Below are 16,283 nucleotides of genomic sequence, written 5' to 3'. Positions count from 1 at the left end.
TGAGTGTCATGATAAGGGTAAAGATTGAGTCACGAGGGTGTGAATGAGTGTATGGATCAGTGTAAAGAGTGAATAAGTGGGTGTAGAGGGTGTGAATGAGTGTATGGATCAGTGTAAAGAGCGAATAAGTGAGTGCAGAAGGTGTGAATGAGTGTCATGATAAGGGTAAAGATTGAGTCACGAGGGTGTGAATGAGTGTATGGATCAGTGTAAAGAGTGAATAAGTGGGTGTAGAGGGTGTGAATGAGTGTATGGATCAGTGCAAAGAGTGAATAAGTGGGTGTAGAGGGTGTGAATGAGTGTTTGGATCAGGGTAAAGAGCGAATAAGTGAGTAACGAGGATGTGAATGAGTGTATGGATCAGTGTAAAGAGCGAATAAGTGAGTGCAGAAGGTGTGAATGAGTGTCATAATCAGGGTAAAGAGTGACTCACGAGGGTGTGAATGAATGTATGGATCAGTGTAAAGAGCGAATAAGTGGGTGTAGAGGGTGTGAATGAGTGTTTGGATCAGGGTAAAGAGCGAATAAGTGAGTAACGAGGATGTGAATGAGTGTATGGATCAGTGTAAAGAGCGAATAAGTGAGTGTAGAAGGTGTGAATGAGTGTCATGATCAGGGTAAAGAGTGAGTAGCGAGGATGTAAATGAGTGTACGGATCAGTGTAAAGAGCGAATAAGTGAGTGTGAACGAGTATAGGGGTTCAGGGTAAAGAATGAAGGAGTAAGTGCGCAACGAGGGTGTGAGTGCGTGAGGTTGGGACAGGTGGCTATCGCACGTGCTTACCCCGGGGAGCGTTTTCTGTTCGTGCAGCGCACTCTGAGCCTTGAGTGCCGAGTCGCGAGCGCAGTACGTGAGGAACGCGCATCCTGGGGGCCGGGAGTGGACACGGACAGACAATGTGACGGAGAGACGGGCAAGGAGACGGAAACAAAGGAAATTCCGTTCGGCCGCCTCTGGAAGGCGCGACACGCGCTGTTTACGTGGAATCGGGAGTGTCGGGAAAGCCCGACGATGCGGGAGCTGTCCGGTTCAGCACCACCAGCACCGAATACCATGAACTCACTCACTCTCACACACTCACACACACACAGTGCGCAATCCGGAGCGTCTGTCGACACATCTCACTCATGGTGTGCGCTGCAACGCGAGACACGAGCCGAGCTAGACACACCTTTGTGCATCCCCGTGAGTCGATCCTTGAGCACCGTGAGCTCGTAGATTTTCCCGAATTCCTCGAACAGCGGCTTGAGATCCCTCTCCTCCAGGTTGCGAGGAATCTGTCCTATGAAGAGCTTGATGGCGTCCTGGTCCTTCATGGGCACGGCGGCGCTCTGCTGGCTGTGATTCAAACCGTTGAGAGGAACCGGATTGTTGTTGTTGCTGCTGCTGTTGATGTTGTTGTTGATGATGATGTGGTTGTTCTCGGGCGCCAGGCCGTTGCTCAGCGAAGCCATCTTTGTCCCGACGCTGCCCGCAGCCGTGACGTCACGCGTGCAGCGTTTATCCTATCTCCTCGTGACGTCATCCCAGCGTCTGGGAGCGTGCGTGACGTCACGAATCTCAGCGCTGCACAGTCCGGGCACGGGTGAGGATAGCTATATGAAGAGTGGAGACTCGGCTTTTATCCGCACAATCTTTGCGCTCCCGGCTCTCCGGAGTTCACGAAGCTCCTTCCAACGTTTGCTTATTCATTCCTAATCTCAATCCTTTTTCTTCGTTCCCTCATCACATCCTCTCAACGGTTTGCTCTTTCCGCGCCTGCTGTACTCCGGTTTACCCTTTACATACAATGTCTCCATTAATTCCCAACTTATCCTTCCCGTTTGTTTGTGTATTTGTCATTAATTTGCCATTCACTTATTTACTTCCTTTACAATTAACTTCTTCTCACTCCCGCCCACTTTCGTTCCTCTTCCCTCCTCCCTTCTACGTTTTTCAAACCCTTATTGAGCATTAATTTGTCCACATTTTGTAAATACTGTTTATTAGTAAAGAACCTGGGGGTACTAACGTTATCGACTCAACTGTTTTACACTGTTTGATCATTTTAAATTCAACTTTATGTTACAAGATAAGTAGATAACCACAATTAGTTGGAGGACACATATATATATATATATATATATATATATATATATATATATATATATATATATATATATATATATATTGGTGGGATATGCTTACACATTGTAAGCAACTTCCCCATTCACTTGGGCCGCTCAGCTGCATTTATTACTTTTCAATTATTTGTGTTTTCATTTACGGATACTTGCGAATGGTGATGTGATTTTTGCCGGTGTATCAGGTTCGATGTCAGATGGCACACAAAATTACCATGCGTTCCTATTGTCTCTGGTCACTAACCTGCATTTTTTTCATTTTTTTTTCCTTTATTTATATTTTCATTTATGGATGATGTCCGACGGTTTTGTGATTTTTTTTCCCCGGTGTACCGGCTTCGATGTCCATCGGCACGCAAAATTTCATTTCCCTACATCACCCAGAAGGCACCGATTTTTTAATATCAGTTAGTCAGTCAGTCAGTCAGTGAATCAGTTATTGCAAAGAGCTTGATATATTAGATATACCTTTTTGTCTCAATGTTCGGATTTGTCTGTATGATCACAATCATGGTGTTCATTCCATAAGCCACGACTTCAGGTGCACGTCACTCAGCATCATCTGCTGCGTCTTGATCCTTCATGGGCTCTTACTGGCTGGAGGTTACTTCTGGGTATCTGCAGGTAAGATGAACGTTCTCGTGTGGATTTTCCTGGAGATCGCGAAACTGACTCCGGCGCACAGCACAACGCCGACATGTTCACACATGTGTGAGTGGTGTCATGAACCACGTCTCAATGACCTGCAGGCTCGCTTTTTAGGTCATCTCATCTCAAAGAGATGACCTTATAAAATGGGTTGTGATGCCCATCCGTCCATCTGTTAACTTTTTGCAACTCCTCCCTCATCACCCCACTGATTGTTCTGAAACGACACATGGATACAAGACAGTAGCCCCAAAATCGCATGGGCTTCGATTTCAAATAAGGGGGGCTCCAAGGTGGGTGCCCCCAAATTGACACCAGTCTAACGTCCGTGACATTTCCCAGATTTTGGATTCAGCAGAGGTGTGAACTACAGCTTCAACAGATGACCACTCGGGGCTATTCGTCAGCCTACTTGGGGGTGAAGGAGCTATAATATACAGTACAAGGGTTCAGAATGTCACAGAATAACAAAGGGAATTATAGCTAGAGAAAGGGGGAAACACCAACAGCAGGGTTGGGTGACAAAATAGAGGCACAAATAAGGAATCAGGGGTGGACAAGACTGATACAGAAGCAAATTGTCAGGAAGTAAAACCTGTTAATTTTGAAAGAGGTGGGCTTGGGGCAGGTTAATGGGGGTAAACAAAATCATGGTTTTGGATGGGGGGTGATCTGAGATGGTGGTGAGCAGCTGTCCTGAGGACCTGGAGAGATGAATGAGATTGAAGAGAATGTGGAAGTTGATTCCAAAGTTGGGGGTAAAAAAAAAAAAAAGAGGAACTAATGAGTGGAGGTGAATAGTGATCCTGGAAGAATAACTGAACAACACTCACTACACCTTTTGCAGTTACGAAGTCCAATTTTGCAAGCAGGTTAAACCCCGTGGAGGTGATTCACTCAATTCAATTCGTGTGGGAATGAAACAGGAAAATGAACCGACAAAAGCTGATTACAGAAAATTTTACATTTATTATGCATACCAATTTTACTTATTGTGCATTGTAACGATGCTTTTGACAATGAAGTGTGTAAATGGGATCCAACATGGGGCTAAAATGCTGTTATTATAAATGTGCGACGTACAAACAAACACAAGATACTAATTATAAACAGAGGAAGTGAGAGATATTCGTGCCTCAGCTTTCATCCATGAGAATATTGTTTCTCATAAGTGTAGGCTTCACGGTTAAGGTGGTTGGCTGAAGATCTTAGGGTTTTAGTTCGAGCCCCTGTTAAATAACAGCAGGTGGGTTGACTCAGCCTGTCATCCTTCTGTGGTCGGCAAAAATGAGTACCAGCTTGCTGGAAACAGTGGACACTGCATCAGTGGCACAGCCGTGCTCCCAGCAATGATGCGACCAGCAGCCACAGGCTGCGTATACAATGATAATAATTGTTCTCAGTGGTCGATTTTGGTCAAGGGGTTTTATTTGTGCGGGACAGGATTTTATTTCAAGATTTGGACAGGAATTTGGAATATATTTAGTGCCGGCGATAGCTTACCTTCTCTTCATGAAGGACACCGTGGGATATGTAATGTCAACCAACTAATGCCGAGAGATGCGACATCCAGTTCAACGTCCATCCGAGGGATGGCACACAGATTAATGAATCACCCTGCCTGTGAAACACCAGGACGACAGCGAAAAGCTGCGTCAGGATTCAAACACTGGCTAGATAGCTGAGAGGCGAGTGTGCGTACCTCTTGACCCTCCTGCCAGTCCTTCGTCTCCCTGCCCCTCTTCAAGAACCACTGTTCATTTATTTTATTCCAAATTGACCAGGACTGTTTTTTGGACGTGGCCTCATTGGCAACAGCCAATAGGAAAGCTCCATTTATCTCCAGCTCATTGTTTACCCCTCCCTGCACTTCATGTATAGAGATAGGTAGATTATTTCTGTACCTGGATGATTCTGTTTCCCCTCCACTTCCGATCTAATACAACTGACCCCCCCCCCTCCCCACCCACTCTCATGCCATCACTATTCTGGGTTGAAGTTTCTCAAACCAATTAAGTCAATATCCACATTCTCCAAGCTCAGATGATTTGTGAGGGGGAATGAAAACGGCAGAGGGAAAACATGGTTGAGCAAACAAAGACAGGACTTACATTGTAAGCTACATCATAAACTATAAAAACCAATGAACAAATTCTTCCATTCTGCAGTTACAGAAAATACAAGATTTACTCTACAATGCTGCACCTGCAAGCTTAACAGGTGATGCATCATGACCACTTACTTTTTATCAAATTGATTATTCTCCCATTCTGAAACAGACCTCCGAGCTGGTGGTGCTGGTGTTTCAAACACACTTCAAATGTGCACATTAACCCTAAGACTTTATGCTTGGTTGTTCCTCAATCATCTGAGCATCCGAGATGTTGTATGGTCAGTGGTCACTCATCAGTCATCAACTGGAAGAGAAAAACGAGAGTATGCATGAAATAAACTGATCCCCCACTTTCTGTCTCTGCTGGACATGACACAAGTGTTGCTGTAATGTGCAGGACAGACACTGTTTGTGTTGAGATTGTGTTTGTCTGCTTTTGTCTCCTTGATGATTACTGGATGTAATTTGTGAACTAACTTGCAAGGACTCTCAAATCAGTTCTTGGAATCTAAACGAGATTGGGAAACATGTATATATATGGAGAGAGATATACATACCATATATATGTTGTATGGTCAGTAACGACTGACCATACAACATGTATATGTATATATATATATATATATATATATATATATATATATATATATATATATATATATATATATATATATATATATATAGTCATGCGCTGCTTAACGATGTTCCGGGCAACGACGGATCGCATATACGACGGATCTGCCAGCTATGAAAAAAAAAAAAAAAAATTTAACCGAAAAATTCCTATCGCCGAGTGATGTAGCCTCGTATAAAAAAAGTCTCTTTCAGTCCAGGTCACAGTACCGAGAAAAACGTGATGCGACCGCGAGGAGGAGCACAAAATTGGTCCTTCAGTATTAATATATAGATAGAAGATACAATGTTTCTTGTTACATTTTTTGTGTCAAATTCACATTCTGAGGTCGTCAGCATGTGCAGAAGAGGGTTTTACATTGCAGACGCTATTTTCGAGGAGTGTAATTACACCTCTCAGCGGTAACGGTCTGTCGACGGCAGACGTAATGATGTCACCGAATGACCGATGATGTCATGACGTCCTGAAGCCTCTCAGCGGTGACGTCACACAAATCGCCATGTAAACGAATGTAAAACTAAATGTTTATTCTGCTTCAGATTTGAAAGTTGACTATTCCCACGATGTGCAATGCACTCTTACAGGTACGAAGTCTCTTTCAGTCCAGGTCACAGAACCGAGAAAAACGTGACGCGACCGCGAGGAGGAGAACAAAATTGGCCCTTCAGTATTAATATATAGATAGATATATTAGGGTGGTCCAAAACAGCAATTTTTTAAAAAAAATATTCAGATGTTGTCTCCACAAGCCTTAAATTATTCCACTATGATTCAATAACGCGCATGAAAAAAATTTAAGTTGATCGGAGGTGATTTAGAGGTCGCTCCACATGACGACTTTTAGTTTCATGAGTTGGTTAAATTAGGGTATGGTCAGGTACGATTCCGGGTACTTCTGGATGTCCGAGGTGGAAATGGAGTGCATTTTCAAACTCTATGGGGTCGATTTACTCAAAGAGATAAATGCACCAACAATGAATTCACTACCATTTCGAAAATATGACCTAAAACAAGATTTATCATAACTGGATTGAGTAACTAATCCTACTCATTTCGATATTTTCTAATCTATAATTAATTTGTCGTCCGTCTAAACATTTCTTAGAGTAAATCGACCCCACTGAGTTCGAAAATGCACTCCATTTTCACCTAGGAAGTTCAGAGGTGTACGGATTCGCATCTCACCATACCCTAATTTTTCAATCAATGGAATTACAAACTATTAGAATATTTTGTCTCATTTACCAAATACCACTATCATCTCCGCCTCTATTGCTGTCTCCACTCCCGCCTGAACTTATTTCTAGCCGGCCCAACATCCAGTGTTTTAGATTCAATGATTCACGAAAAATATGTTAGTTATTTATTTAGTTATTATTATATTAAACTAGTCCGTGCCCGTAAAAAAAAGTAAAAAAAATAACAATAAATAAATATTCAAACCGCGAGCAACAAACAACAACCACACAGGCCGTTTCTTCGCTCTCGCGTGCCCGTACGTGCGTGGCCCGAAAGTTTGCATATTATTCGCAGTTACGATTATTCGCAATTTAGTTTTAATACCCAATTATTCAATTAGCGCCAACATATTTTACCTTTTCGCAATGTCGTGGCAAGGAAAAAAAAAAGAGAAGAGAAGAGAGAGAGAAAAAAATTGACTTCCTGGTTCAGAGCATACCAGAACTCTGATGTTCCCGAAATTTATACAACGTCTAATATGAAAACGATCATAACTTGGGGCATTGTGTTTATTTATAAATGCGCATAAGAAATCGAGAAATTAATTAGAATACACGAAGTCATCATTATCCGGAAGCCCGTACGTTGGAACCCGTAATGGGGAACGCGGCTGAGCCTCCCTTCCCAATTGGCCACGCCCACACAACAACGTGTGTTGTCATTGGTTTGGCAAATAAGTAGCCATAACTTGGGAACCACTTGTCCGATTAATATCAAACCTTGAAAAGGCACATCCTCAGGTCCCCAGCAATATATCTGGCAAGTTTCAATTAGATCGGACAAGTGGTTGTCGAGAAACAGCGGTCAAACACACACACACACACACACACACACACACACACACACACACACACACACACACACACACACACACACACACACACACACACACACACACACACACACATTGCTGGAAGTATAGATAGATTAGGGTCTGGTGAGATGCAAATCCATACACTTCTGAACTTCCGAGGTGAAAATGGACTGCATTTTTTAACTCAGTGGGGTCGATTTACTCCAAGAAATGTTTAGACAGACAACAAATTAATTATAGATTAGAAAATATCGAAAGGAGTAGGATTAGTTACTCAACTCCAGTCATGATAAATCTTGTTTTAGGTCATATTTTCGAAATGGTAGTGAATTCAATGTCGGTGCAGTCATTTGTTAGAGTAAATCGACCCCATAGAGTTTGAAAATGCACTCTATTTCCACCTCGGACATCCAGAAGTACCCGTAATCGTACCTGACCATACCCTAATTTATTCAAGTCATGAGACTAAAAGTCGTCATATGGAGCGACCTCTAAATCACCTCCGATCAAGCTAAAAAAAAATCATGCGCGTTATTGGATCATAATAGAATAATTGTAAGCTTGTGGAGCAACATTCTATTTTTTTTCGACTTTTTTGGACCACCCTAATATCTATATACATATACATATATATATATATATATGTATATATATATATATATATATATATATATATATATATATATTGTTACGGTTGTGGAAATTCGCAAACCACCATTCAGGTCCCATAGGTGAGATATCTCTGTAAGTACATGTGTAGTTAGCCCAAACCCGTTGTTTAGAGGGTATAAATGTGATTCATTCGGGCTGCGACGCTTTGAGATAGCAGTTTTTCTGTTCTATCTTTATTTTGAACCAACCGCCATCACACAACAACCACCAACCACAACGCCTCTTCACAACAACAACAACGCCAACAGCCACGACCTTTATCTTCACCACTCGCTCCCACATCATCGCATCATGCCATTCCAAAATGCACCATGACCATCAAACCACCACCATAAACCCTCCACCACCCTCACCTCCCTCCTTCGACCGCCTTTCCCGCACCACCTGTGAGCACCGAGCGTCGGGCTGTCCTGGGCTTGTACAAGATACGCGCCGAGCCGCGAGTGCAAAATGCGGCCTTTCCGAGGAGAATTCGGATCAGGAATGCTACACGCCCACTTCTGATCCGTCCAATCAGCAAGCGCGGGGCGGCTTGGCCCCGCCTCCAGGCGCGTCTGTGTGGAATTGAGATATGCAAATTCTAGGATCAGGGGAGATTCACGCCCCTTTTCCTCCGTCCAATGGGCGAGCGTGGCTCCACCCCCAAGCTCATTCCAATCCGGAAATTTGCATATGGGTTCCCCTGCCGGCCTATAAAACGCCGAGCAGAAAAGCAGAGGGAGTGGCAGAAAAGTGAAGAGAGTTTTGGGGCAGAGAGAAAGAAGAGTTGTTGTTGCGAGGCAGTCAAGTCAGGTTGGAGCGCGGAGTGGAGTCGGGAGGCGAGGGCGTCCAGGTGGTTTTCTGCAGTCGGCTGAGGAGAATTGGGGGAAGAGTCCGAGGAGCTCGGGTCCGAGGTGAGGAAGACGGTGGTCGGCGACGAGGTCGCGGTGGAATCGCTCGTCATGGGACCCAAGAAAGCCAGCTATACTCCTTCCCCAGAGCATCAACAATTCCCCCTTTCCCCCGCGCTGAGATAGTGCGAAAAGGGGGCCCCGTTCCCACCCCACTCCAAGCGGTGCCAACGAAACCCGTGAAGGAGCACGAAGTCAGGGCACCGCCGCGCTGCCACACTTGCGGCTCATCACGAAGACACCGGTAGGACCCCCCTCACCCCGGTCTCGCGGGCCTGGCTGCTCCTCCAGGTCCCGCACACACATTGGCCTACGGGCCCGTCTGCCCCCTTGCCTATGAGGGTGGCTTTCTTTTCCTTTGCTTTTGAGTAAATGTGTGTCGGCGCCGTCTGTGAAGTAAAACTGTTTAAGTGTTGCCGTGTGCTTGCGTAGTCGGTAGTATCTTTGCGTCATTGTTTCTTTTGTAGCATTTGACATATGTGCATTCTGTTTGGCTGTATATGTGTGCTCTCCGTGTGTTGCGGAATAAATGTGCATTATGTTGAACTGTTTTCCCGTTTCGCTTCGTCTTTTCTTTAATTGAATCTCCATCTTGCTTCACGTAACGGGTTCGTCGTGGGCTTAATACGCCCGATAATTAATTGGAACCGTCGAGGCCGATGATAACACCGCTCGGTTATCCCGAGAGTACGGAACGGATCGCTTAAGCGGCCCGTGTCCGGAGTCGACCTGCGGCTAGGTGCGATCGCCCAGTCTACCATCCGCGTGGGTACTTATGTAGGTCGAGTTTGGCGAACAACCCTATCCCACGCGGGTGGCCGATTGGCACGATCGTGGTGAGGCCGAAAGGCCCACCTGTGAATAGCTCCCGGCGTTAGTCCGAGAGGGTCACGACAGAATTGTCCGTCCGGTGGGCGACGTGCGTGCCGCGATTCGAGTCACGTGGCCGTTCGCACGCCGGCGGGCGCGAATTCGCAACAATATATATAGATATATATATATATATATATATATATATATATATATATATATATATATATATATATATATATGAGGCCCGGCGAGGAGAAGTGATGTAAGCGACATTTTTAATGATATGATGATGATAGGCTCGGACGATAGGGGAAGGGTTAAAATAGTGCTATATGGCATTAACTCCAAAATGGCCGATGTGGCCCTTACATCATTCCTTCTCGCGGCTCCTCATATATATATATATATATATATATATATATATATATATATATATATATATATATATATATATATATATATATATATATATATATATATATATATATATATATATGTTGGGACACTATGTGTTTTATAAGTCATCAGCGTTTTTCCACTGTTGTACAAAGGAAAAACTGGAACAGATAATCTGTTTTTGTGACCAGCTGAAGGATTGCTTGTGGAATGTCACCCAGCTGGGCCTCCCAGCCCTTAGGGCAAAACAACATGAGAGTGGTGATCACTGAGCGTGGGAAGACATCAAGCTGGTAGAAGATAAGCTGGGAAAGGGGGTGACCCTTTACTTTCATAATCACCACGGGAGCTTGAAATAGTAAATCGATGTACCACAAGATTAATCTTGCTTGACATTTGCACGCAAGCAGTCACGCAGGGGTCAGAGTAAAACTGCATATAAACAAGAGCTGAAGCTGAGCTCTTCAGAGTTGGTCTATGCAGACTACTGTGTATTCCTAGCCACTCTCCATATGCATATGTTTGATGCGAATTAAACTCTTCTCTACCTAAGATTGGTGTGGACAGAACTTGATCTTAATCAGTGTGGACATCACTCGATCTCAGCAATTGGCGCAAGCGAGCAGGAGCGAGCCATATCGGGAGGGGGAGTGAGCTTCCCTGGTGAGACGAAGGAGGAAAGAGCCGGCCAGCTTAAGATAAGGTAAGAAAAGCTGCCTCCTTTCTCGCACTGGGGACACGGGGTCGCCGCTCTCCACGGTCTGTCCTTGCCTCGAAGAAATAAGGGGAGAAGGAGTTTCGTGCACATCAAAAAGTGGGTACCAGGGAAGGTTTGGGTCCATTGGGAGATTGAGGGCAACCCAAGAGCACTCCATTGGGAGATTGAGGGAAGGGAAAGGTGTGAAAGCTCCTAACCCAACTGAAGAACACTCCATTGGGAGATTGAGGGCAAATCAAATCTAAGCCAGACAAAAATGCACCACCTCCCTATTCAGCTGCGGGGTTAATGTATGAAAAAATATGGACCGAGGTCATGTGATCAATTCGATTATGGCATTGATTAACACAAAGGGACCCATATCCATTCCCAAGATGGGGTTTTCTGAGATGGGAAATTGTGGGAAATTTATTATCTCGACTTGTTCATAGGTCACGCAACAAGTTGGAGACCGAACCAGATCTTAAAGCAGCAGAGATGTGGGAGGAAGAAGCACAACAAGTAAACAATGCAGCAAATAGGGCAGTAGTAAACAAAGTGTTAAGACTAAAACAACAAGTTAGGGAAAAACAAGGTCCCGCCAGTGCAACTGCAGTGCAAGGGCGGGATAGCCAGGAAAACCCAGCAGATAACCCACCTGAGAATTTACCTAAACCACCGAGGTTGTACCCAACCCTGGAAGGTATGGAGTCACTGGCCACGGCTTCTGCCTTCCCGGTGCGGGAGGTAACCTCAGCAGTGCCGGGGGTAGGAAGGACTGCAGGACAACCAGCCCAATCGATATACCAACCATTCAAAGAACATGAATTAAGATCCATGAGGGAGCGAGTTTTAGAATTAAAAGGGAATGCTGAAGCAACAAAGGAGCTAATAACACAGTGGGTAGGGACCCACTGCTGTACACATAGAGACATCGATATATTGTGCCATGCAGTGTTGTCTGCATCAATCTGGAGGACAGCTAGCCAGGATTCTCAGTGGCTGGAAAATTAAGATCGACAGTGGACTCCTCAGGATCGGCAGGCTGCACGCCAGCGGCTGTATGATGCAATCGGAAAAGCACTGCAACCTGCCACGCTAGATTGGGATAGGATCTCTGAGACAAAGCAACGTCCAGGGGAATGGGCAGCCGAGTTTCTACATCGGTTCGTGCAGGCGTTCCAGCAATACAGGGGGTTTACAAATTGAAGCAGATATCCCACCGCGAGTGTTAACAAACTTCCTAATGGAGGGATTCAGATCCTCGGTGAAAAAACAACTGAAGTATGTAATGCTGGGATGGCAGGGCATGGCCCCGAGGGTTCTTTGTACATCAGCTGACCAATGTTCAGCTCGATTTGAGGAAAAGGAGGGTGCAAGAACGAAGGTAAAGGAAGAGGTGTTCCAGATGGTCCTGCTAGATAAAGCAACGGAAAGGGGCAAGACCAGGGATTGGAGACGTTGGGAACCCGAGGAAAATGATACAGATTCAGAGGAGGAGGCTGCCAGGCAGTGGGGGCAACGAATGAGAATATCACCTCGGCCCCCACCAGTGGCACAAGGAAGACGGCCTAAGAAACAGGGAGGAAGGAACAGAGACCCAGAACGAACGCCACCGCAGACTCGTTCTAGGACCGCTCAGAATCAAACCTGAATACAGCCAACTACGCCGCGGGGATGTTTCCAGTGTGGGGATCCAAACCATTGGAAAAGGGATTGCCCACAGGGAAGGAGGCCGGTCCGCGAACAGGACCGTAAGCCGTATTGACAAGACGCGGGTGGACCTGTGTTGCAAAGAGCGATGCTGATATTAAACCCAACAGAGGAGCCGACCTCTACTCTGGATGTCTCAGGTAAGAAGCTTTCCTTTTTGGTTGACACGGGAGCCACTCACTCCACCCTCGCAGCGAACGAACTGCCAGGGGTTGAAAAATCTGACACTAATATACGAGTAGTTGGGTTAGGGGTAAGGTTCAGACATTAAACACAACAACACAATTACCAGTAAGGTGTGAACCTTTACAGGAAAAACACACCTTCCTTCTCACAACCACCACGCCAGTAAATCTGTAAGGGAGAGATTTGTTGTGTAAACTAGGATGCACAATAGCATGCACGAAGGAGGGGGTGTATGTTGACATCCCCCAAAAGAAAACACATTCAGCAATGATGGTTTTGATGGCACCGCACCCGGTTGTCTATTGGTGGAAGTTGCCAAGACAGCTGATTAACGATGTTTTAATATACTTGGATGCAATTTTAGCTGAAAACCAGAGTATGCAAATGTTGCTCGACAATGCACAAGGAACGACGCGCACCTACTATGACCCCCCACACTGTACAATCTATTATGATGTGAATGGAAATGATGCCGTATTTGCGGAGGGAATTGCTCCGTGTCTGGAGAGATGTGATGATTTATTGGTGTGCCGTTTAATGATCGGAAAAGAAGGTGTTGCAATGGAAGTTAAACTCACGGAGGAACAAAGACAATTGACAAAGTACCCGCCGGTGGTAACCTCGCATATAACACTAACCACGGCAAGAGGGTATCATCCAAAGGATTTGGGCTTTATGGTTTATCGCCTACAGAGAGCAGCAGTGACCTGCACAACAATATTGCATTGGCAAGTACACAGGTTCGCAGATAACGAAGGGTGGATTTGTGATTTTAAAGAACAGGTGTTACGAGGGATGGTGGAGGAGGTTAATTTACCTCCTAAATGCGAGATGTTGATGGAAACTGCAAGTGAAACGAGGGACATAGAAGGTTTGCTAGACAGGGTTCCACAAGAATTGTGGACCCGGCATGATAATGATGTGGGTCGTATCATTGGGGCAGCGCCTCTAGTGGTAAAACTCAAACCCGGAGTACGGTGGCCGAATGTTCGCCAATATCCTCTCCGGAGGGAAGCAGAAGCTGGCATAGTGCCGGTAATTGAATCCTTGAAAGGACAGGGTATAATTGTAGAAATATCAAGCCCATGTAACACACCTATATTGCCAGAAAAAAGTCACAGAAGAATAAGTGGAGATTTGTCCAAGACTTGCGAGAAGTAAATGAGGTGATTCAGGGGGTTCACCTAGTAGTACCCAGCGCAGAGGGATTGATTACCTCCATCCCCGCTGACGCCACTCATTTTACGGTAATTGATTTATGTTCTGCATTTTTCTCGGTTCCCATTGCAGAGGAATCGCAATTTTTATTTGCTTTTACGTACAAGGGCCGCCAATATACGTGGGCGGTCCTGCCGCAGGGGTTTGCTGATAGCTCAACGTTATTCTCGCGTGCGTTGCATAATGATCGAGATGACATAGTATTCAAAGGTAAATCAGTGCTGCTACAATATGTGGATGACTTGCTAATTTGCTCCCCAAACAAGGCAGCGTATGAAGTAGATACGCTGCAGCTGCTACAGGCATTAGCAAGAAAAGGCCACAAGGTTAACAGGGACAAGCTGCAATTAGTGCAGGAAAGGGTTAAATATTTGGGACACCACATTTCGCAAGAGAAAAGAGAATTAGACAAGCGAAGGATAACTTCGATTGCGGAAGTGCCTTGCCCTCGTACAAAAAGGGAGATGATGTGATTCCTGGGCATGGCCACCTACTGTAGGCAGTGGATTGTTGACTATGCAATCCTGACCAAGGAACTGTATGTCGTGGTGGGTAAGAACCAGCCTAATGCGATTGCATGGACTAGGGAAATGGAAGAGTGCTTTAACAAATTGAAAGTGGCACTCTCAATGGCCCCGGCTTTGGGCCTTCCAGATTACGAGAAGCCGTTCTTCCTTTACTCTCACGAAATTAAAGGCTTCGCACAAACTGTGTTAACGCAACAGCACGGCGATCGCCAACGCCCAATTGCATACCTTAGCCGAAGGCTGGATCTGGTCGAACGCGGCCTGCCCCTCTGTTTGCAAGCGGTGGCTGCAGCAACCTATGCTGTTGAAAGCATGGCAGAAATTGTGATGGGTCATTCTCTTATCTTAAGAGTTCCCCACTGCGTAGCGTCTCTTCTTACACAGAAACAGACACAACACCTAACCAATACATGATTGATGCAGTATGAAATGACCTTGCTCCACCAACCGAACCTGCAAATTGAATGTTGTAACGTGCTTAATCCAGCTTCCTTGTTGCCAACAGAGGAAGACAGCGATCCTCACGATTGCACCGAAGCGATCCAGGAAGTATCCACAGTACTCCCGGATCTGAAGGACCAGCCTCATATATGCAGCGGTCAACATATATGCAGACTCTAACTACGCGTTCGGTGTGGTACACGATAAAGGGGCCATTTGGAAAATGAGAGGTTTTCTTACGTCAGCGGGCACACCTATAAAGAATGGTGGCTTTATCACCGAGCTTATAAAAAGCATTATGGTACCAAAAACAATTGCAGTCATTAAGTGTCGAGCCCACCAAAAACTAACAACAGATATTGACAGAGGCAACGATAAGGAGGACAAAGCTGCAAAAGCGGCGGCAGGCTTGCCTATCCCCTTGCTTATGCTAGTACTGACAAAAAAGAAGCAAGTTAAGCTACACCAATATAGCTTATCAGATATCATTGCTATACAGGCCACTGCACCAGCTGGCAACCATGATAAGTGGCAGGAAAAAGGAGGAAGTATGGATAAAGATGGATTGTGGACGCACCAGGGAAAGGTTATAGCACCAACAGAAATATTACCGTGGCTTGCACGCAGGGCCCATTCGAATGGACATGTGTGCAAAAGGGGGACAGTGAGGCAAGTACAGGAATAATGGTATGCGCCAGGAATTGAGAAAATAGCTGAAGGGGTTTGTAGAAGCTGCCAGGTGTGTCAACAGCACAACCAACAGAAAGAGGGGAAAACACGGGAGCTGGGAGCTCATCTGGTCCCTTGGGGGCCGTTTGTGCACCTACAAATAGACTTCATAAAAATGCCTCCATCATGCGGGTTCAGCAATGTTTTGGCAGTGGTAGAAATGTTCACTAAGTGGGTGGAGGCATACCCATGTGCAAAGGCTGATGCCGCTGCCGTGGTGAAGCACCTGCTAAAAAGCTTTTTCTGCCGATTTGGTATCCCTCATAAAGTGTCCCACGATCAGGGGGGACACTTTACGGGGAAAGTGACACAGGCAGCATGTAAAGCACTGGGAATTAAACAAGCATTTCATTGTGTTTACCACCCACAGTCAGCAGGTGCTGTAGAACGGCAGAACGGAATCCTAAAGAACAAATTGGCAAAGATAACA

At 45.4% G+C, this 16,283-nt stretch overlaps 1 protein-coding gene across 8 annotated transcripts in view; it reads right to left on the bottom strand.

Moving 5' to 3' along the window:
* LOC147027869 (CUGBP Elav-like family member 3) overlaps positions 1-16,283 on the bottom strand; it is a 404,118-nt gene that overhangs the window by 317,693 nt on the left and 70,142 nt on the right. For 3 of the 8 annotated variants that reach the window (XM_085877576.1, XM_085877575.1, XM_085877577.1), the window contains exons 1-2: positions 1,172-1,704; positions 784-866 (exon numbers count right to left, since the gene is read on the bottom strand). The exons of the other annotated variants lie outside the window; for them this stretch is intronic. In XM_085877576.1, coding sequence (XP_085733702.1) covers positions 784-866; positions 1,172-1,454 — 366 coding nt within the window. In that variant the 5' untranslated portion in view covers positions 1,455-1,704. Of the gene's footprint in view, positions 1-783; positions 867-1,171; positions 1,705-16,283 lie in introns of those variants that run through there. 8 annotated transcript variants of the gene reach the window in all.

The sequence above is a fragment of the Eptatretus burgeri genome, chromosome 4 (genome assembly GCF_056783735.1).
Source record: "Eptatretus burgeri isolate ZD-2024b chromosome 4, Ebu_testis_v1, whole genome shotgun sequence".
Taxonomy (NCBI): Eukaryota; Metazoa; Chordata; class Myxini; order Myxiniformes; family Myxinidae; genus Eptatretus; species Eptatretus burgeri.
Note: the sequence above shows the minus strand (reverse complement) of the source record. Positions and strands in the feature narration are given on the sequence as shown.